At 53.3% G+C, this 21,079-nt stretch overlaps 1 protein-coding gene across 2 annotated transcripts; it reads left to right on the forward strand.

Moving 5' to 3' along the window:
* Positions 1-11,812: 11,812 nt before the first annotated feature.
* Dmrta2 (DMRT like family A2) lies at positions 11,813-14,700 on the forward strand. Of its 2 annotated transcripts, none has more exons than XM_090333750.1 (2): positions 11,813-12,370; positions 13,618-14,700. In XM_090333750.1, exons 1-2 carry the CDS (start codon positions 11,813-11,815, stop codon positions 14,662-14,664), a joined length of 1,605 nt encoding a protein of 534 aa, XP_090189876.1. In that variant the 3' UTR covers positions 14,665-14,700. The 2 variants fall into 2 exon arrangements, with proteins under 2 accessions (XP_090189876.1, XP_090189877.1); XM_090333751.1 differs by having other exon boundaries at positions 11,813-12,359; positions 13,616-14,700.
* Positions 14,701-21,079: the final 6,379 nt, after the last annotated feature.

Consider the following 21,079-nt stretch of genomic DNA (forward strand, 5'->3'; position numbering starts at 1 on the left):
TCACCTTAGGAAGTAGGGGCTATTGTGTTCCTTGCATCATTGGCAAGATAACTGAATTATAGGAGTCAGGTCAGGCCAGCAGCCGTGGTTCATGCCTGCAATCCTAGCTACTCAGGAAGCTGAGATCTGAGGATCACGGTTCAAAACCAGCCCAAGCACTAAAGTCTGTGAGACTCTTATCTCCAATTAACCACTAGAAAATAGAAAGTGGCATTGAGGCTAAGGGGTAGGGTGGTAGCCTTGAGCTGAAGAGCTCAGGGGCAGTGCCCAGGCCCAGAGTCTAAACTCCACGAATGACCAAAAATAAAAGCAAGAGTCAGGTCAATAGTTCAAGGCCACAGATCTGGTAAAGCAAAGAGCCAAGAATCAAGTTCATTCAGCACCAAAAGTCAGGCCGCACTACTATGCCACACTACTCTAGGAAGCTTCAAGGAACCTACTCCCCAAGACATGTCAATGGCCTTTTTAAATCCCATGCTTTGTCCTGGCAGAGTAGTTAGCATGATTATTGCCCAGAGGTCTCCTCCACTGTACTATACCAGGTCCACCCCCATGGGACCTGGCAAAAGCACAGGCAGTAAATGCTATACTAATGGATAAATTACCATGCTCTTATGAGAGGGGACATCCTAGCCCTATTTCCTAGTCTGATGAACTGAAGCTGATAGCCAGTGTTATTTCAGAGCTACTGAACTTTCACAGACCCTTGCTTTGGACATGTCTCTCTAAAGCAAAAAAAAAAATTTTTTCCCAGTCATGCGTTTCCAGCAAACCAGTATTTCAGTACTATTTGTGTCCTGTGACTTACAGAAAGTAAGTGAGCTTCTACCACACATTCATTGTTGATGTCTTTGGTTCAACACTACCTTTAAACCTCTAGTCAGACCTTCCGAGCAGAAGGGACTGGGATCACTAACTGAGAGTTCCTCAAGCTGTAGAGCTCAAAGGAGGCCCCAGTTTGAGAGTCAGAAAGGCCTCTGGGGAGACGTAAACTTTTTTTGAGAGTTCTATAAAAAAATAAGCCTTCTATGTCTGCCAGTCTAATATCCCAGAATTAGAAAAGAGAGGCAGTCTATAGAATCAGAATGGAGCCTGCCCTCTGGGCTTAGGTCTCTAGGCCCTCTAAATGTTACCTGCCTTACTTGGGCACACAATAGTAACATTTGCATAAGGCTTTTCTGAGGCATTAGCAGTAGGAGAGACTTACTGAAACTTTTTCTATGTTTGGGGGGTGAGATGGAGCAATGTAAAAGGTAATCAGGTGAGCAGCCAGTTAGTTGCTAGATTTCCATGAATGAGTGCCAAGGCCTCTAACTAATGTCATGGGAATCTTAGTTTTCCTAGGTGGATCAGCAAAGTTCTTTTCTCGTCCCAGAACATTCCTGTTTCAGCAGATTCACCTTTCCTTATTCTACACATGGAGAAACAGGCTCAGAGCACCAAATGACTTTCCCAAGGCCATCTAAGGCATATCTTTAACCACAGCAAGTATTAGTGAGGAACTGGCTTATATAGCTACCACCTACGTGACTTGTTTTCTTCAAACATGATATATGTGGGCTTGAATAAATTGATGCTGCACCATCAAGGAGCCTGTTATGAAACCCCCTGTCCAGATGGTGTGCCCCAAATAACAAGGCCTGAAAGGAGATGGACGTGGAGGAGCACCTCCCTGGGAGATTTGGGTGGCCCTGGTTTGACCTCACCTTTCATACTTACTAGGACAGGATGTGTTATGTTTTGCGGTCTGAGTAATAGACACTCAAGAGCATGGCAAGAGGAGCTGCTGGGGTGACAAGGAAGGGAGGTGCCCTGATTTCTCTTGCATATTGAGTGCTTTGGCTTGTGGGAAGCTCTCTGGACCATAAAATCCACCAAAATTCTAGTTCTGGGGGAGCTTTGGGATTAGGTTTCACAGTCAAGAGACAACTGTTACCAGCTCCCCCATTCTTTGTTCTTGGCCAGTAGGAGTAGTAGTAATGGTAGTAGTAATACAATGCTGAGAAGTTTTCCTCTCCAGAGAGATGGCAAAAAGGAAGTTTTATTCAGTAACTGCTTATAGATAAGAACCACAGTATTTTGAGAGCTTGCTAAGTGAAGGACACTAAGAAAGACTTTACAGAGCCAGGAGTCTGGCCTAGTGGTAGAGTGCTTGCCTAGCATGCACGAAGACCCGGGTTTGATTCCTCGGTACCACATACATAGCAAAAAGCCAGAAGTGGTGCTGAGGCTCAAGTGGTAGAGCTCTAGCCTTGAGAAAGTCCAAGGAGAGTGCTCAGGCCCTGAACCCAAGCCCAGGACTGGCAAAAAAAAAAAAAAGAAAAGAAAAGAAAAAAAGAAAAGAAACAGAAAGACTTTACAGTTGGGTGCTGGTGGCTCACTCCTGTAATCCTAGCTACTCAGGAGGCTGAGATCTGAGGGTTACTGTTTGAAGCCATCCCAAGCAGAAAAGTCTGTGGAGACTCTTATCTCCAATAAACTACTCAGAAAACAAAAACAAAAACAAAACCTGAAAGTGGTGCTATGGGTGCTAGCTTTAGCACAAAGAGGCTCAGTGACAGTGCCTAAGCCCTGAGTTCGAGCCCCACAGGACCAGTAAAAAACGACTACTGCGAATGTGCAGTGACTCAATAAAAGTGACTTTTTACACCCTGTCCCTACAATCTTGCAGAGATATTCAAAACTATCCACAGATGCTAAGGGAACTGAATGAAATGTCAGACTCCTAACCAACCATGGGGACACAGTACAGTCAGTCACACTCCTGTGGGGTAAAGAGAGGCTGTAGGTCCACAGAAGTGAAGAAGCCATCCAAGAAACAGACTCCCAAGGGTAAAGGAACTTTCCCTTCTTCCTTGCCTGTGCCCTCTTCCCCACCCATCCAGCTCAGGGAACTGGATAGGGAAAGTGGTGTCTCCTCTACTTCCCAGTCTCTAACCAACCTGTTCTCAATCCTTCCCACACTATCTGTATGACTGAGTCGCTTCTTCTCTGAACTTCAAGTTTTCTATAATGCAAATGAAGATGGTGGCTGTGTGACTTTGAAGAGGACAATGCAAAGACAGGTGGACAGCTCCCAAAGAGGCTAGGTTTCACAGAATGAATAGAAATCTTCCACATAACTAACTGGCCTGTGACGTGGAGCCAGGCGGTGGGGGCGGGGGCACCCATCTGTGCATGGATGCCTGAGCCACCCATTTGGACTTCCCTACTCCTTCCCAGGAAATGGAGGTAATTCTGAACTAAGTAGTATGGGCTTCTGAATTGAACAAAGGACCTGACAAGCCCTGAGGAAGTCGGGGAGCTGGGTACCACCTGATTTACCCATTATCTAGAAGAAGATTATGCAACCGAGCAGGAAATAAGTGAAGGAGTCAGTAGGTGAATTCTTTATTTGAGGGAATGGTAAGGAGGAGGAAGGCAGGAGAAAAATAGAGTAGAACTGCAGGGGTTGATAGGCTGCTTTCCAGATCCATCCCTCCTTTAGTTTGGTCCAGAACATGGCTGTCAACAGTCTCTGCCTGCACTTCTGAGAGGAGGTCCAGACTCAAATCCGGGCTGATCCTGCCTGGAAACCAGACCTAATGCCTTTCCCCTGAGAAGCAAGCCCAGCAATGGCTGGGGATTTACCCAAGGTACACATCACAGCAAAGTTCTCCATCTGGGGGACACTTCAGTCTTGAAGCTGATTCTTGAGTACTAATTTCCAGAGGACTCCCTGGAAGATGGATCCAGAATAGTCCTGAGACCCATCTATGCATATAAAACCACCCCCAGAAGAACCTGTGAATCACCTGGGCCTTTCCACAGTTTCTTCTGTATCCTCTTCCCTCCTCTGCTTGGTCAGTTCCAAGTCTTTTTTTTTTTTTTTGCCCTAAATCATTTTTCTGAGTGTTGGAAAACTCTGATAACTAATTTAAAATTTTCAAATGGAAAAGAGATCAGATACGAGACTGTCTCCAAGATAAACCTAATCAGTAACTTTCTTAGGTTTCTCACATAAAAATTAGCTGTTATAGTGGATGAAAAAGAGCCATTCACAGGAGCTACATAACATAGAATCAGAACTATATGACAGTCAGGACTAAAATGACAACACTTACCAAGAGACAGAATAGTTGTGAATGAAGTCACCTTGTGCCCTGGATGGAGACTATACTATGAAGATGCCTTATGTTCCCTCATTAATTTTTAAAGGTACTTAAATTTCCAAATTTGCTTTTTAAAAAGTCTTAAATGATTTTTAAAATGTTTATTCAGAAGATTGTATTTTGAAAGCAGCCATGAGAATTTTGGGGAAAATACTTTAACCTGCCCTCTTCCAATATTATAGAACTATAATAATTAAAATATCAAGACTGAGACAAGAATAAAAAACTCCATAGAAGTGCTGAAACTGACATATCTGAGATTGTAGTATATAACATATAGTCAGTGGAGGAATGGGCAGATCATTAAACAGGGTTGTGATAACTAATCATCAGAAAGGATTTTAGACTACAAAATTCACATCTCCCAACTAAATTAATTTTATATGAACTAAAGAGATAAAAGTAAATAGTAGAGCTAATATAATTGAATGTGTTTAGAAGGTTGGATTTGGGAAAAGCTTGTTTCTAAATTACTTATGTGTTTATACTATTGTAAAGTATCAAGTTTGACTATCTAATTAAAAAAAAAACTCCAGCATCATGATAGCAAAACAGGATAAAGAAAAATAAAAATGCGGCGAAAGGCAGCAATTTGGCATAGAACAGGCTGCTATTCTCTTTGGCATATGGATAAATAGTTGTTAAAACTGAGAGAAGAAACTGTCCTTTTGGAAAAAAAAGAGTCTTAAGTGACCAACAGAAATCGAAAAAATAGAAGAAATAAGAAAATGAAAAATAGTGACGATGATATATTACTTTTTTGTTTGCATTGGCAAAAATTAAAACAATCATCAAGAGACATTTCTGCCGAGGTTCTTTATTAACAGCTTTTCCTGAGGGCTACTTGGCAAGTAGGAACCAAAAGGGGGCGGGGGAAACCTCTAGTTCATCCTTTAGGAATCTATCCTAAGGAAAGAATTGGACACATTCACAAAGTATGTTCATTGCAACAAATGTTATTAGAGCAAAAATCGGGAAAAACAAAATTACCTATCACAAGGAATTAGGTGTGTATATATCCATAAAATGGAATAAACAAACCTTTAAAGAAAGATTATATAAACTTGCTGATTGGCACGAAAAACATGTGTTGTTTGTAAACAAAACTACATTTTTGTCGATATGAGTTACACAGAAAAAAAGTTTAGAAAATACACACTTTTTTGCTGAGTTGTCTTAAATGTTTTATAAAAATGTTTGCATTATTAGATAAAGCAGTAATTCCTTTGGAGAGATTACGGTCGCACATCTGGAGTCTCTTTCTTCAGGAAGTCCCCTTATCCTTTTTCCCTTCTCAAGCTAGAGAATAATGTTCAAACGCTTGTCTCCCGACACTCCCGTTCCCTCTGCTGAGGGCACTGGTTAGGTGACCAGTGTACCCAGTTGGCCTATCCTCTCTATTAAGGGCCATCGCGGTGGATTCATCTCCAGTTCTCAGGGCCTGGCGCATACTATTTGCTCAACAAACGCTGTTACATGAATAAGCGACCCGCCTGCGCGCTCTCTGGTTTCTCTGAATAATTTGGTAAATTGGGTGAAGCGGATGGAACCCGTTTGGAAGACTGAGATCCCATCACGCTACCGGCTCAGAATGGAGGGTGAGGAGACAAAAGCCAGTGAATGGAAACGGGATCCGGGTTTCTTTCTCAGGGCTCGGCGGCACGGTGGCCCCAGGCTAGTTACCTCGCCTGGCTGAGCGCCGAACCCTCGCAGGTCCCCTCCCCCACGCCCTGCGCGCCGGGGGCCCCGGCCAGGAGGCGCGCGGTGGAGAGGCCGCCACGGGAGCCGGGAGACAGGTACCGAACGTGGCGGCGAGCCCCACCCCCGGCGTCCGACCCAGCCCCGAGTGCACCTCGCCGGAGGTGGTGGAAGGAAGCCGACTCCCTGGGACGGCTCAGGCCGACGGGGCGTGGTCCCGCGAGCGCGGCCGCGGCTGGCGAGCCGTACCCACCCCCGCCTTCCGCCCGCCCCTTCGGGCCGAAAGGTCGAAGGTCCAGGGAGAAGCTGAGAAACCCGCCGGCCCCCGCCCGGCAGGTGCAGTCCGGGGTCGGGGTCAGCCTCGGGTCAGCGGCCCTCAGGCTGGGAGGCGGCGATCGTCCCGCCGGGCGTCCCAAGTGTGCTCTGCCTCGGATGGGGACAAATCCCCCATCTGCCCCGTGAAATGGGCACGAAAACGGCGGTACGACTTACTAACCCACTACCACTACCGGCGGGAAGAGCCGAGACCCAGCCCAGCTCAGGTTCTTCTGGCCCCCGATGTTGGCCTTTCTCCCCCCACCCACCCGGGGCCCTGTCTGAGGCCGGATCCGTGGCTTTGACCACGGAAAGGGACTTTGTCACTGGGGAGAGAAGACTAGGGCGCGCCTCTCCCTGTCCTCCCAAGGGTGCGCAGGGCCCAGGGACTCGAAGTCGATCTGCAAGAGGGGGGAAAAAGTCCTGAGTGTTTGTGTACACGTGCGTGTGTCCACGCGTGAAGGCGGGCGTCCGTGACTTGCGGGGAAACGCAGGTCCGACTGCCCGCAGAAACCCCCCCCCTCTTCTTTTCCCCCCAAGGCTCCTTCCTTAAGGCCCCTGTTCCCCAGGTGAAGAGTTCCAGCCAAACTCATGGAATCCTGCGTGGCTGAGGAAGGGGTGGGGCTGGGAGGGGCGATCTCGTCCCGGAGCCTCCGGTTTGGGGATAATTACTTTTAATGTCAGAAAGATTTAGTTTAATATCATCTCTATTAGGCTGCCGGGAGGGTAATTAAACGGAACGCGTCGCAGCCGGCAAACAGATGGCGTCTGCTTGTTCCGAGGCCGCAGGCAAACAGCGCAAAAGTCAGCGCCTCCCAGGTCCCCCCGCCCCAGCGGTGCCCCCAGACCGAATCCGCGCCCGGCCTCCCGAGCCCCGGCCCCGCACCAACGCCCCACCCGGGCGGGGTGGGGAAGGATCGGGGTCGTCCTGAGGAGCGGCTGGGCTCGGTGCTCTTCCCAGGACCCCCAGGCCGGGTGGCGTCAGCAAACGATTCCGAGTGGGAGTGGAAGGGCCCCTCGTGCTTCTATCCAGGGCCCGGTGGTGTGGTAGGGCTGGGGCTCTGGGGACACGCGATGGCATCCTGCGTGAGCACCCGAGTCGTGTCTGTAGGTGTCTGGGTGTGGAGGGCCCAGGGGAGGATGCTCAGGGGTGCGCTGCGAGCCCACACTTTCTGAAGGGCCCCTGGGGATGGGGGGCAGTGTCGGGGGTGAGCACACGCCGGTGCGCTCAGGGCACGCGTGAGAGGAAAACACTCTCTCTCTCTCTCTCTCTCTCTCTCTCTCTCTCTCTCTCTCTCTCTCTCTCTCTCTCTCTCTCTGTGTGTGTGTGTGTGTGTGTGTGTGTGTGTGTGTGTGTGTGTGTGTGTGTGTGAACCTGGCTGCGCTAGAAGCTTAGCCAAGCCACCTTTCAGCTTCTCTCCATCCTGCTCGAGTCAGGAGGTTCAAATCAGAAGCGGCCTGGAACGCTGGCCTGGCCGCCCCGTCGAGGTGCGGAGCAGCACCTGCCTCCCCATAACATTCCTCCCTAGGGGCAGCTCCACCTCGGGTCCTGAGAGGAGAGGTTCCGGGCCCTGTGGGGGTGTGAACAGGAGTAGAAGAGGGTCGGAAGAGCGAGGGCTGAGCTTCCACGAGGTTCCTCAGGGAAAGAAACTGCCTTCCGCATCCACGCGAGCGCTCTGCGTCCCCGGCCCCTTGCTTCCCGTGGGTTCAGCCCAAGGGGCCTGGCATCGAGGGCGAGGAATCAAACATGTGCCACGGTCCACCCCACCCACCGCCGAGAACAGCGGACGCGTGGGGGTTATTTCGTCCCTTCTGGTTTGTTTTTATCATTTCCTCCTCCTCCCCCCCCAAATAAAAGTGCTTTAGGAGCAGACACCCGGCAGCTCCCCGGCGGAATCCCGGGGCGGCCAAGGCTCCCCTGACCTAGGTCCCCAGTCAGGGCTCCGTGCTGGCGCAGATTCGCGGAGTAGTTAGTGGAAGGGACCCCTGGGTCCTGCCACGCCCGGGAGGTAGCACCCCTAACTCCCTCACTCCGCCTGGAGACCCTCGCGGAAGCCGACCCTTTTCCCTCTCCTGCTCTCAGGCTCCAGCCAGTGGGGTGTGTGTGTGTGTGTATGTGTGTGTGTGTGTGTGTGTGTGTGTGTCACAAACTTCTGGTCTAAACTCCCTCACGACGGGCCTGGTGAACTTTCTGGAAGCTCTTCACCCGATTCTTCAGTGCATCACCCCTTCGGACGCCTCCGGGGTCACCCTCAAAACCCGCTTCTCCCCGAGGAGCCTCTCCCCCGGCGCGAGGCGCTGCGGTCTGGGGCCCCCCGCTGGTGGTGGTTTCCTTTGAGGGTCCCCGAGTCCCGGAGTGCGGGGGGGACAGGGCGTGGCCCCGGCGCCACCCGAGGGAGGGGCCGCGTGGGGGCCTCGGTGACCACGGCCCCTCTGCGCGCCCAGGGGGTCGGATCCAGGGGTCTCGTGGGTCCCACACCCGCCGCCCAGGGGGTTCCACAAAGCAATGCGAACGCTCAGGGTCAGGAGCGGAGGGGCCGCGAGGAAGCTGGCTGTTCTCGTCACGGGAACGAGTGTAGACTGGGAAAGTAGAGTAAGCACGAGGGCGACCGAACGTTCGATGCAAAGACTGGAATCCAAGCCGGAGGAACCCAGGGCCACCCCGCATTTATTCCAGAGGCTGCCATCGGGAGGGACGCCTTTTACCTACTCCGCAGACCCCGCGGTTCCTCCAGCCGTGACGTCAGCGCAGGTGGGGCCCGGCGCGGGTCGGGGCCCGGTGCCCCCGGCTGTGACCCCGCTCGGGCCGGTGGGAGCGCACGCCGGGGCCGAGCTCCGCTTCCCGCACGATCGGGAGAGACGCCGAGGCTGCTTTTTACTTTGGTTTAAATTCAGAGAGAGAAAGTAAAGTGTGCGTTAATTTAGAACGACGAGAACGAAACAAAAGGAAACCCTTCCACAACCGAAAAGAAACTGGAACGAGGAGAAAGAAAAGTGCACGAGGGGTCGGGGGACGGCGTGATGGGTGCGGGGCGCGGCGCGGAGGCCCGCCGGGCGCCGGGCGCGCGGTTCCTGGAGGGAGCGGACGGGAAGCGCCACTTCATTCCACCTCCTCTTTAACAAACGTAAAATCCCCACCAACCGCACCTCCCCCGCCACCCCACACACCTACGGCCCACGACGGAAGGGACTGCGCCTCAAAGGCGGCCGGAGCGGGGGAAGCCAGCCAGCCCCCAACTCTCCCAAACACGCCCGACTTGGGAACTCGCACAACCCAGTTGGAAAGACGCGAGAAAAAATTGTCTTGGCATTTCTGCCAGAAAGCCCTCCCTTACCCACCTCCGTACCCCCGTTCCACTTCCACCCCGGCTGCGGTAATTGAATTGTCACCTGCCCCCATCCCGCCCCAGGCCGCCGAGGCCACTTGGGAAGCTCGGCCTCGCCAAGCGCCCCAGGCCAGTGAGAGCTGCGCGGCGGAGCCAGTGCCCCCAGAAGCCGGGGTTACACACGTCTACGCAGACAGGCACACCGGACACGGTAATTAGGAGCAATTCACACGCTCCCGGGCGCACGGAAACTTCTTGTCACGATATTTTCTACGCTCCTCCTAGCCTACTTTTTTTCCACTCCTTCCCTGGCGCGCCCCCTCCCTTTCCCCAGGCACACAGTGGAGCTTTTGGAGTTTCGAATCTTTCGGACACTGTAGAATGAGGGGCTCCCCGGGCGCGGGCCCGGCCAATCAGAGCGCCGTCTGCCTCCCCTGGCCAATGGCAGGCGCCACATTGTTGTCCAATTCTGTCTAATGGAGCCCTAAGGAGTAACAATAGAGCGGGCGAGCGGCTCATTGAGAGTCTGGCAGCGCCGGGCAACTGGGCCCCGGCAGAAAGCTGCGTCCCACGCGCACCCGGAGGGGACTCGGCACGGCGAGAACTGCGTCTCGGGCTGCAACCAGCTGGCCCCCAAACAGCCCCCTGGCCGCGATTTCCGACGGGAGGGTTAACCGACTCTGTTCTCTGAGGGGTCCGGAAGTTCGGACATGGTGACTGCAGGAGAGTGACGTGTTCTGATAAGGGGCCGGGGGCAAGGGGAAGGGGCCAGGAGTGCCAACGCCGCGAGCAGAGCTGGGAGGCGCGAGGAGCGCCGGCGCAGGAGGAGGAGGAGGAGGACCCCGGAGCCCAAGGCAGGTAGTTGAGGGCCGCAGGGAGAACAGGGGAGGCGACCTGGCCTGCGGCCCCTGTAGACAAGGCCCAGGCCCCGCGGGGCTCATGGACTGGGTGGCCTGAATGGTTTTGTGGGGGGTGAGGGGGGGAAGAAGCACACGGAGGGGGTCTGGGATTTCCAGACTCCAATTCCAGATCCAGTCCTGGACTCTGGCGGGGTTGGGATTCCGGGCAACTGGCCGAGGAGGAGACTGTGGCTGCAGCTAGGCCTGCTTGGGCCTTCTGGGATTCGGGCGCAGGTGGGACTCCCGTGTCTGTTCTTGACCAGTTCGGGAGATGACTTCCCTGCTTTGTGGTGGCCTGCTGAACCACCCGAGTTCCAGAATCCCAACCTGGAGACCAGAACGCGGGAACCTGAGTCCCAGTGGGGGCCCCAGGATGAAGAGGGCGTGTCTGGCGACTCCATCCCTAAACTGGGAAGGGGAGGGGAAGTGTGAGTTGGGCAGCGGAAAATAACACCCCCCCCCCAGCAATGTCTAACTTTTCACAGCATGTTTCTCCTCCTGGACTTTTTCTCCAAGCTATGAGGCTAAACACTAAGCCGCTGGTTTTGCCTGGGTTTTTCTTATGCAGTTGGGTGTCCCTGTGTCACGCTTGTGGACTCTGGGCCCTGGACACTCTAATCAGCTGTTTTGGGATGTTTGCTCTGCCCCTTAAAGTTAATCTCAGAGCTGGGTTTGCCTATCCAAAGAAAGTGTCTTCTGCAAAATGTCCTCTTTAATCCTTCCCAAGCCTTCGTAACTCTGCCACACACCCATTTTCTTTCCCACTCTCTGGAGGCCCGAACAACAGAATTTCCAGAACTCTCCATTTTTATTGGTTCTAGAGCCAAAGGCCTAACTGCGCTCCCGAATTTGTTCCTTAGCCCTCTAATTTTAAAAGCAATTTTTCCCTTACCCTCAACACATTCAAGACAACAAATCCTCCATAGTTCTGTTCTCATCACCCTTCCACCAGAGGTTTTCCAGTTTTGCCTTTAGCATCGGTTAGTTTCAATTTTTCTCTCTAATCCGAGTCCCATTCATACCAACATTTCTTCTCTTTTCTCAGCTCATCTCAATTACCTAAGCTGTTGGAGATAGTACTTTTCCTTTTCAAATCCCTCTTCTAGTCATCCCAATCAGTGACTTCCAAACTTTCTATGTCTTTTTAAATTTTCTTTTCCTCCCAGAGGAACCACTAATTCGTACATAAACTTGCATCCGCCCAGGTAAATCCGTTTTACGAGCAGCCCCGAGGGGAGTGCGATAGGGGAGCACAGGTTCCGAACGCACTTCCCCCAGGCAATTTGGCAGCCACTAGCCAAACTTCTGCAGCCAAACTTTGCCCCCCTCTCCGCTTGGGTTCTTTCCACGCCTGGCGCCTCGTGCTTTCCTCACTCGGGTCTCTTTCCTGTTTCCCCCATCTTCTTCCTAGCCAGATCCTGCTATGGAGTTGCGCTCCGAGCTGCCCAGCGTGCCCGGAGCGGCGACGGCGGCGGCGACTGCGACTGGGCCGCCCGTGGCCTCAGTGGCGTCGGTGGCGGCGGCAGCGGCAGCCGCCGCGTCGCTGCCGGTGAGCGTGGCCGGAGGCTTGCTGCGGGCGCCGCCGCTGCTGCTGCGGGCGGCGGAGAAGTATCCGCGGACCCCCAAGTGCGCGCGCTGCCGCAACCACGGCGTGGTGTCGGCGCTCAAGGGCCACAAACGCTACTGCCGCTGGAAGGACTGCCTGTGCGCCAAGTGCACGCTCATCGCCGAGCGCCAGCGGGTCATGGCGGCCCAGGTGGCGTTGCGCAGGCAGCAGGCGCAGGAGGAGAACGAGGCGCGCGAGCTGCAGCTTCTCTACGGTACTGCCGAGGGCCTAGCGCTGGCCGCCGCCAACGGCATCATCCCACCGCGACCCGCGTACGAGGTCTTCGGCTCCGTCTGCGCCGCCGAAGGCGGGGGGCCCGGAGCTGGAGCTCCAGCGGGGACCGGAGGTGGCTCAGCGGGCGCAGGTGAGAGTGCGGTCAGGCCGGGCTGATTTGGTCAGGAGAAGCAGGGTCAGCAGGTCAGCGCCCCAAGGTCCAATGACTGGAGGTTTTTTCCTTTCTTTTTTTCCCCCTTTTCTTTCTTTCTTTCTTTCTTTCTTTCTTTCTTTCTTTCTTTCTTTCTTTCTTTCTTTCTTTCTTTTTCTCTTTCTTTCTTTCTTTTAGGGCAGAGTTCTCCAAACTCCCAGAACAGAGTTCTCTGCGCACCTAGCTCCAACACTGGACATAAATCACAGACTCTGTCCTCTTTCTGCAAATTTATGCTTTATTCCTATCTCCCACTGCAGATGCACAAATTTTAATCTTACTCGTTCTTAGGGGCTAGCCTCTAGCTAGCTCTCTGCTTTGCCCGATCTTACCCCCAGCCCCAGCAGAAACCCACACATTTCCCGCCCCCCCCTTTGCTATTTGAGTCTCTGAGCCTCACTTTCCCTTTGGGCTCTTCTCAGAAGTCCCACCGTTTCCAACTCTCCTTTCCCTAGGTACTGAAGAGACCCGCATTCTTTTTCCTAGTGTGATTCTTTTTCTTGGGTTTCCAGTGCTTCCTAGATAACTGCACAATACACCCCCTTCTTTCTAGCTTCTTTCCAAGATGTCCCCATTTTTCGGTGTACTCACTCTTTCCCAGATAGAACCCTTTCCCCCTTTTCTGTTTACCCCCTGCCTTCCATTCATTCTCCTTTGCTGGACTCTTTTCCTATGAGGATGAAAACTACAATCAGAAACGGGGAACTCAGTCCTCGGCAAAGGAGGGGAAAGCTTTTTAGGTCTTGACTTGGGAAAGTCCAAGTCTTGAATTGGACTCCTTTCTTCCTTGAAGGCTGCCCAGAACCAGGTCGCCTCTTGGACCACGTGGTTCAGTGGGGTCTTCAGCACAGTGGTGAGGAAGAGGTAGAAGTTAGCTCCTGTTCGAACTTTGGAACAGGCCGCTTCTGGGGGCATGGTGGGTTCAGGGTTGGAGATATTAGGGCACAGATGTGGAAAGCCTAGCAGAGAACTTTAAGTTTACAGGGAGCAAGTGGTTGTGGTTCTGGGTGCAGAAAGACAGAGCGGACTGCGCTGAGGAGGCCTAGACAGGGGCGAATAGGAAGCGCAGCAGAACCCAGTGACTGAAGGAAGAGCACGGGTTCCGAGTGAAAGGAAACAGATCCGGAGGGTTGAGGTGTGGCGGGTGCCGTCGTCTCCTCAATCGCTCTTCACGTTCCTATTTTCTCCCTGATCAGAGGCCAAGTTGCAGAAGTTCGACCTGTTTCCCAAGACGCTTCTCCAGGCAGGCCGTGCAGGCAGCCCGCAGCCGCCACCAGTGAAGCCCCTATCGCCCGACGGTGCGGACTCCGGTCCGGGAACGTCATCCCCCGAGGTGCGGCCCGGCTCTGGCTCCGAGAACGGGGACGGCGAGTCCTTTTCGGGGTCACCCCTGGCCCGGGCCTCCAAGGAGGCAAGTGGCAGCTGCCCCGGTAGCGCGGGCCCCGGTGGTGAGGAGGACAGCCCAGGCTCGGCCAGCCCCCTGGGCTCTGAATCTGGTTCGGAGGCTGACAAAGAGGAGGCCGAGGTCCCGCCGGCTCCAGGGCTGGGTGGAGGCCCGGGTCCTCGGCAGCGGACGCCCCTGGACATCTTGACACGGGTCTTCCCTGGCCACAGGCGAGGCGTCCTGGAGCTGGTGTTGCAGGGCTGCGGCGGAGACGTGGTGCAGGCTATCGAGCAGGTGCTGAACCACCACCGCGGAGGCCTGGCGGCTGGCCTGGGCCCCACTGCGCCCCCGGATAAGGCCTCGGTCGGTGCGGCCGCAGCCGGAGACGACGCGTGGCCGGGTCGCGTCGACGCCGCGGCCGCCGGGGGCCCCGGGCTGCCCGCGCCGCTGCAGGCGGGGCCTGCCGCTCCTCCGCACCACAGACCCTTGCTGGCCGGCGCTATGGCGCCCGGGGCGCTCGGCTCGCTGAGCAGCCGCTCGGCCTTCTCGCCCCTGCAGCCCAACGCCAGTCACTTCGGCGCGGACGCGGGCGCCTACCCGCTGGGCGCGCCGCTCGGCCTCAGCCCGCTGCGCCTCGCCTACTCGGCCGCGGCGGCGCACAGCCGCGGCCTGGCCTTCATGGCGCCCTACTCCACCGCGGGCCTGGTGCCCACGCTCGGCTTCCGCCCACCCATGGACTACGCCTTCAGCGATCTCATGCGCGACCGCTCCGCAGCCGCCGCCGCCGCGGTGCACAAGGAGCCCGCCTACGGGGGCGGCCTGTACGGGCCCATGGTCAATGGCGCTCCGGAGAAGCAGTAGCGCCCGGGGCCCAGCAGCAGGCGGGCCCCCCTAGCATTCACCCCAGCCTCGTCCCGCGGGCCGCCCGGGTGCGCTCCCGGCGGCCAGGGCGCAGGTCCCTCCCTCCCCCCAGGTGAATCTTCAGTTTTGTTCTAGAGGTGGGCGGGGAGGGCTGGAGAAAAGGGGCGCAGCCGCGGGTGCAGGTGTGCTTGGAGCGAGCGTGTGAGGCCGGGATCCCCCTCTCCCGCCCGGCGCCATCTCTCCACGGCTCGCTCGGGGCCCCCCAGTGAAAATTCCACGGCTGCCGCGGCTGCGCGCGCGCGCGCGCGAGCTGCTGCTTTAGCTTCGCTCCTGCCAAGCACCCGCGTTCTCACATGGATGGTGGGATAATTCCGATCTCCTGTGTCTCCCCGGCCCCTTTAATTTTTTTTTAAATCTGCTCTAACAAATATAAATTTAGGATGTATACATTTCTTGGCACTGAGTTGAGTCTTTGGGACACGCATATATCTCGATATCCATTGTAAAGAAGTTCTAAGGTGCACTTTCCTCGTTGCGGTATTCGTCGCTCTCTTTGTTGCTTATGCCGACAAGCATGGGTTTCCTTGGTGCAGTGTGAGTTTTTATATATGTATAAATCTATATATATAATCTATACATATATATATACAAGCCAGTGTATAATGTTATAAAATGGAATTCTAAGTTATTAATTGTAATCTGTAGGTGACCTCGGTATTAACGTGAAAAACATTCAAAAACAAACGAAAAAAAGGAGAAACTTGGAAAACATAGACTCTGTGCGCATTGTACTGATCAGGTTTTATAGATGAACTATTCTGTAAAGTGGGGAGGGCGCCTGTCCACCGCCCCGCTGGCCTGCGGCCGAGCCAGACCGCGTGCTCCCGGGACTCGCCCCCCGCCCGCGGCGGAGAACTGCTCATGTGTGCTTTCCTTTGCATAGGTATGAGCTAGAAATAAATGTTATTTTCTAAGAAAACAATGCCCGAATCCCGTCCCGCTTCTCGGGCGGTGGGGAGGAAGAGGTCTCGGTTTCCCGCTAGGGCGGCCGTGCCCGAGAGAAGCCTGGTCCCGCCGGTGCTCCGATCCTCCACCCTCCATCCTCCATCCTGGGGCGCCGGCTTAGGAAGCTGCCCTGGGTGTCCATTCGCCGAAGCGCCACGACCCCCGGTGCCCGGCGCTGCGCCTCCGCCCCGAGGCCGAGCCCCCCCCAACCCCCCGCCCCGCCCTGGCAGCCTCGCGCCTCAGCCGTAGAGGCCGGGGTCCGGGGTCCGGGGCCGGGGCGGGCTAGCGGGCTGGGGGAGAGTTGGGGGGGGGGTGAGGCGCTGCCGTGGACGGCGTGTTGGAAGGGGCCGTGACGGCACGTCTAGGGCCGGATTTCAGTGCGTTCTCCACCGGCTCTTCTCTGGCCCAGCTGAGCAAATGAGCGGCTCCAAGGCTGCCCCCCTCCACCGCCCCACCCCCGTCATTCCCCCAGTCTAGGAAATTGGGTGCCCCCTCCCCTAGGCTGGGTCGGCCACATCCTAAGGTAAACTTCTGGGGCTCGGCTCGAGTTCCGCCAGGCGGTGAAACTTAATAGCAGGACAAGAAAACGGTTTAATAAAGAAGGGCTTTAATGGGGAACTAATTTGATTGAGTTGCCTAATTCCACTTTAATTGGAAAGGGGGTTTGGCTGTTTGGTTATAAAGTGCGAGGGTGACGAAGAGATGGAAAGTGTGGGGGGGGGCTAGAAAGCGAGCGAGAGAGGAGATGGGACAAGAGGGGGAGTGGAGCCTGGAAGGGAAGAAGATAGATTAGAAAGAGAACAAGGGAAGAGTTAGAAGAGAAGAAGGCGGGACGAGGTTCAGGAGCTTCTAGAACAGTGGACTTTCTCGCTGCTTCAGCCTTTCAGGCCTCCTCCTCCAACTCTTGAGTTTCCGGAGAAGTCCTGCCCGCCCCTCTATCTCTCTATCTCTGTCTGTCTGTCTGTCTGTCTGTCTGTCTGTCTGTCTGTCTGTCTGTCTGTCTCTGTCTATCTCTCTGTCTCTCTCTGTCTTTCTCTGTCTCTCTCCCTCCCTCCTCTCTCATCTCGTTGTCTCATCCCCTGCCCTCCCCCCCCCCCGCCCCCAGTCTCTAAGATCGACCTCCACGGGCCTCTTGATTTCGGGAGTGACCTAAACTGGGTGTCCCAGGCTTCTCCATCCAAGCCCAGGTTCCACCCCGCTCAAGGTGGGCCGCTCGTGGGCAATACTTCCTCAGGCCGACTTTCACCCGTTGTGCTATTTTCTCTTCACCCTCACAGCAAACGGGGCGCATCCAGTAAGGAGTTCCTCACGGGCTTCATTTTATAGAGGAAACGGAGGTCCGGAGGAGGCCAAGGACTTGTCTTACTGTGTAGGCACTCCACATTTCCGCGGGAAGAATCCTTCACCTGTTCGTGTCTGTGGCCCAGAGGGAAGGGGCTTCTCCAGAAAGTCCAGATAGCACTGTCAGGCGGTCAGTGCCTCCCGCAGATCTCAGGAACTGGAACCCCAGCAGTGGGAGTACCGGATATTGGGGTTCCCAGGCTTCTCTCACACCTGGGCTGGCTCATCACCAGACCCACCTGCAAGCCTAGAGATTCAGGTTTGTCCATTGCAGCCCTGGACTCTTGACAAAGTCCTGCCCCCACAATGGGTCCCAGACAGTCCAGGATACCCTTTTGGTAGCCTATAAAAAAATAACAAAGCCTGAGCACCAACAAGACCCAGAGCTGCTCATCCAGCCCTGTGGAGCCTTGGTCAGACCTAGGGTTTGTTGTGAGAGGGCAGGGGCTGGATGGTGATGAGGGTGGGGGGACTGTGCACTGCCCAGACTGGGATGTGCTCTGGAAGGGGAGATGGGCATCTAGGCCCCTGACAACGTTTCCTGTCTAAGTGACTGGGCAGTCCCAGCCAGGTGTCACCCCCCCCTTTTGGGAAACATTAGTATAACCTGTAACTTCTTCTGTTTAGAGAAACAGGACTTCCTTCCCTGACTACTACTGTCCATGTTTATTCCTAATTCTCCCCAAAGCCAGTTGGAGCCGGAAATGGCAGCTGTAGGTGGCTCTGGCTGTTGGAGAAATTCAAATAAGAAATGGCCATTTAAAAATTATTTTCTGCCAGGTGCCAGTGGCTCACATCTGTAATCCTAGCTACTCAGGAGGCTGAGATCTGAGGATTGAGGTTCAAAGCCAGCCCAGGCTCTAAAGTCAGTGAGACTCTTATCTCCAATTAACCACCAGAAAACTGGAAATAGAGCTGTAGCTCAATGTGGTAGAGTTGAAGAGCTCAAGAACAGTGTCCAAGCCCAAGTTCAAGGCCCACTTCTTCATTCTCTTCCTCCTCTTTCTCTTTTGCCTTCTCACTCACCCTTTATTGAGTGCCTACTGTATTCTAGGCCGTGACTAAACGTGCTGCTCACAGGAGTTTGCTCAGAGGGTGAGAAAGGCCAACAGCTGAGAGACAGGTCCAGCCCCTGGCTAGGGTTATTCATTCATAAATTACTCCAGTCAGTAAATATTTACAAGGTTTGCACTTAGTGTATGTCAGATGCAGTTCTAGGGCAGCAAGATACAGAAGTACATGACAGGGGCCATCTCAGCCCCCTCAATGCGTTCAGGACTGCAATGGCCACTGAAGGAGGCTGCCCCAGGGAAAGAAAGACTGGTGTGGCCAGGTGCTTAACCTGGCTTCCTCCTCTATTAAATGGAACTAATAGCAGGCTCTCTCATTGGGTGCTGTGAGGATTAGATGAAACTGTGTGATAAGTATCTACCCTAGAGCTGGGTGACCACTACTACAATTCTCATAGCCTTTGCTATGGGTGGCAGTCCCACTGAACAGAAAAGTAAACAGTTCAGGGGGGATTAAGGTGGACTTGTAAATTCTCTTGGTGTCACAGATACAGCCCAGAACAAGGGGACCACAGAACTACATGAGAGTGTGAGTCTAGAATGCCTCCAAGAGGAAGTGAAGCAGTCAGGTAAGTCATGAGAGGGGCAGCGCTGAAAACTGATTGAGAATGAGGAGGGTGTGGGATAGGCTGAGATGGGACAGAGGTCAGAAGTGAGACAATAGAGAACCATGAGGGCCATGGTGAACTGAGGTTTCAGAATAAAGGGATGGGCAGTGAGGTGTGTGTTTGGGTATGGCAGATTATTAGATTCAGAGAAAGGCTGCGTCCCTCTGAGGAAGAATCGTGAAAAATGATAGTGTTGAAAAATGGTCAGTGGAAGTAGGAAAGAGCCAGACTCCCTGCTGCTGCTGCAGGGGGGGGGGGAGGGAGGAGGGAGGGCCACTCTTGATGGATTCTTAGATGCCTAATCAAGGCATGGCACTTGAGGTACCAGATCCTAACAGAGGTGAGATTGGATAGTGAGTAAAAAAAACCAAAAAAGTCAGTGTTCAGCACACAGAGTGTGAAAGACTTCCTGGGCAGGTCTCTAGGGTAAACAGAGTCAACATGGGGACCACAGTGAAGCCTTAGGAGTGATGAAGAGATCTGACACCTCTCACTGGCCTGGCCAGAGGATAGAAGAGTCCTTGAATGGGGGCCCTGGGCCTGGGGTGGGTGTTGATTGGCCCAGTGTTGAGAATGGCTCTTACCCCTTCTGGTCATAGCAAGAAGTCTGCCCTCTTAAAATCATTCACTTCACATTTCTCAGTGTTCTGAGGCAGGACCCTGGAAAGCCGGTCCCCTACGCTTATGGTGACATTGATAAATTCTTACCCTTAAGGTCCCTTCCAACCTTTCTCTGCCCTTTCTTCCCTCTTTGTCCATGTCTCTTCTTTTCCCTGCCTTTACTGCAGCCACTCAGCTCCTTGGCCTCACCTAACACACCACATATTCACCTGCTTTTGGCCCCTGCAGACCCAGGACCCTTCACCTTTTCCTCTAAATTGAGGAGAGTCCTCATCTCCTTGGAGTCCAAGATTTACAGATGGATTTAGAATGACATCAATAAAACTTCAGGGCTCCTCCCTGGTACCAGTCCTGCCCTAGGTTTTGTACTTTGTGCATATGCTCAAGTGACTTCTTTTTTCTTAGCTTTCATATTCCGTTAAAAAATGACTTCTGTCTCTGCCCAATATATGGAAATAGAATTAGTTATACCTCCCTAGTACCTATGTTCTCAGCACAGGCCATTTTGCTGGAATTTGGCCAGCTGGGGCTGTTCCTGGAATGTGGGTTAGGGGCAGACTAGGTGGGGGGAATCTGAATTCCACAAGGCATATTTGAAATAGTAATAACAATAAATAATAACAATATAGAAGAAGTAATAACAGGACATCATAATTTCTGTACAACTAGAAAGGGATTGCCCAGCTGATCAGAAGGTGTTGTCAACCCACCTGATCTTTTGTAAATGTGATTAATGCAGATTTTGTGTGTAACCAATATGTATAAAAACCCAGAGTCGGGCTGGGAGTTTGGCCTAGTGGTAGAGTGCTTGTCTAGCATGCACAAAGACCCGGGTTCAATTCCTCAGTACCACATACATAGAAAAAAGACGGAAGTGGTGCTCAGGCTCAAGTGGTAGAGTGCTAGCCTTGAGAAAGTCCAAGGAGAGTGCTCAGACCCTGAGCCCAAGCCCAGGACTGGCAAAAACAAAACAAAATAAAAAAAAACAAACCCAGAGTCTCACCTCCTTCAGGATTTGAATTCATTCCGGTACTATCCTGGTTTGGGTTGCTGGCCATAAATTGCCTTATCCTGTCTAAGAAGTGATGTTTGCTGATCTGAGTTGTTATAAAAATATTGTCACTCTTTATGATGTTCTGCTCCTATCTGTTCCTATTGTTGTATGAGAAATTACCTCCAAATCATTATCTTATGGCTGGAATTTGGGTAGATCATCTTTTTTTTTTGCCAGTCCTGGGGCTTGAACTTAGGGACTGAGCACTAACCTTGGGCTTTCTCAAGGCTAAAGCTGTACCACTTCTGCTTTTTCTCTGTATTTGGTACTGAGAAATCAAACCTGGGTCTTCGTGCATGCTAAACATGCACTCTACCACTAGGCCACACTCCTAGCCCCAGGTAGATCATCATTTGTTCCACATATTGTTGACAGAATTTTTTTTGGACTGAGATTTCTTGGAAGCATTAAGCAGATGAACTGGTTGGCCTGGAAGACGTGAGACAACTTCAGTTACAGGAATTTTACACCTTGATGTAGATGACTGGAGAGCTGAGCTCAGTTGGACAGTGATGGGAAAACCTAGATGTAGTCCTTTCATCAAGGTGGCCTAAGAGTTTCTTGCATGTTAATTCGGGATTTTCAGGTAGATATTCTTTTTTTTTTTGTCCCAATTCTTGAACTCAGGGCCTGGGCATTGTCCTTGGACTTTTTCAAGGCTAGAGCTCTACCACGTGAGCCACAGCACTACTTCCTAGTTTTTCTATGTATGTGGT

The sequence above is a fragment of the Megascapheus bottae genome, chromosome 6 (genome assembly GCF_031878675.1).
Source record: "Megascapheus bottae isolate mThoBot1 chromosome 6, mThoBot2.hap1, whole genome shotgun sequence".
In the NCBI taxonomy this organism is placed as follows: domain Eukaryota; kingdom Metazoa; phylum Chordata; class Mammalia; order Rodentia; family Geomyidae; genus Megascapheus; species Megascapheus bottae.

Bases quoted from the DNA above. Each gene is read 5' to 3' on its own strand.
- Dmrta2 (XM_090333750.1), top strand. From the start codon at position 11,813: ATGGAGTTGCGCTCCGAGCTGCCCAGCGTGCCCGGAGCGGCGACGGCG. The intron at 12,371-13,617 runs GTCAGGCCGGGC...CCCTGATCAGAG, and splicing joins CGGGCGCAGGTGAGAGTGCG to GCCAAGTTGCAGAAGTTCGA.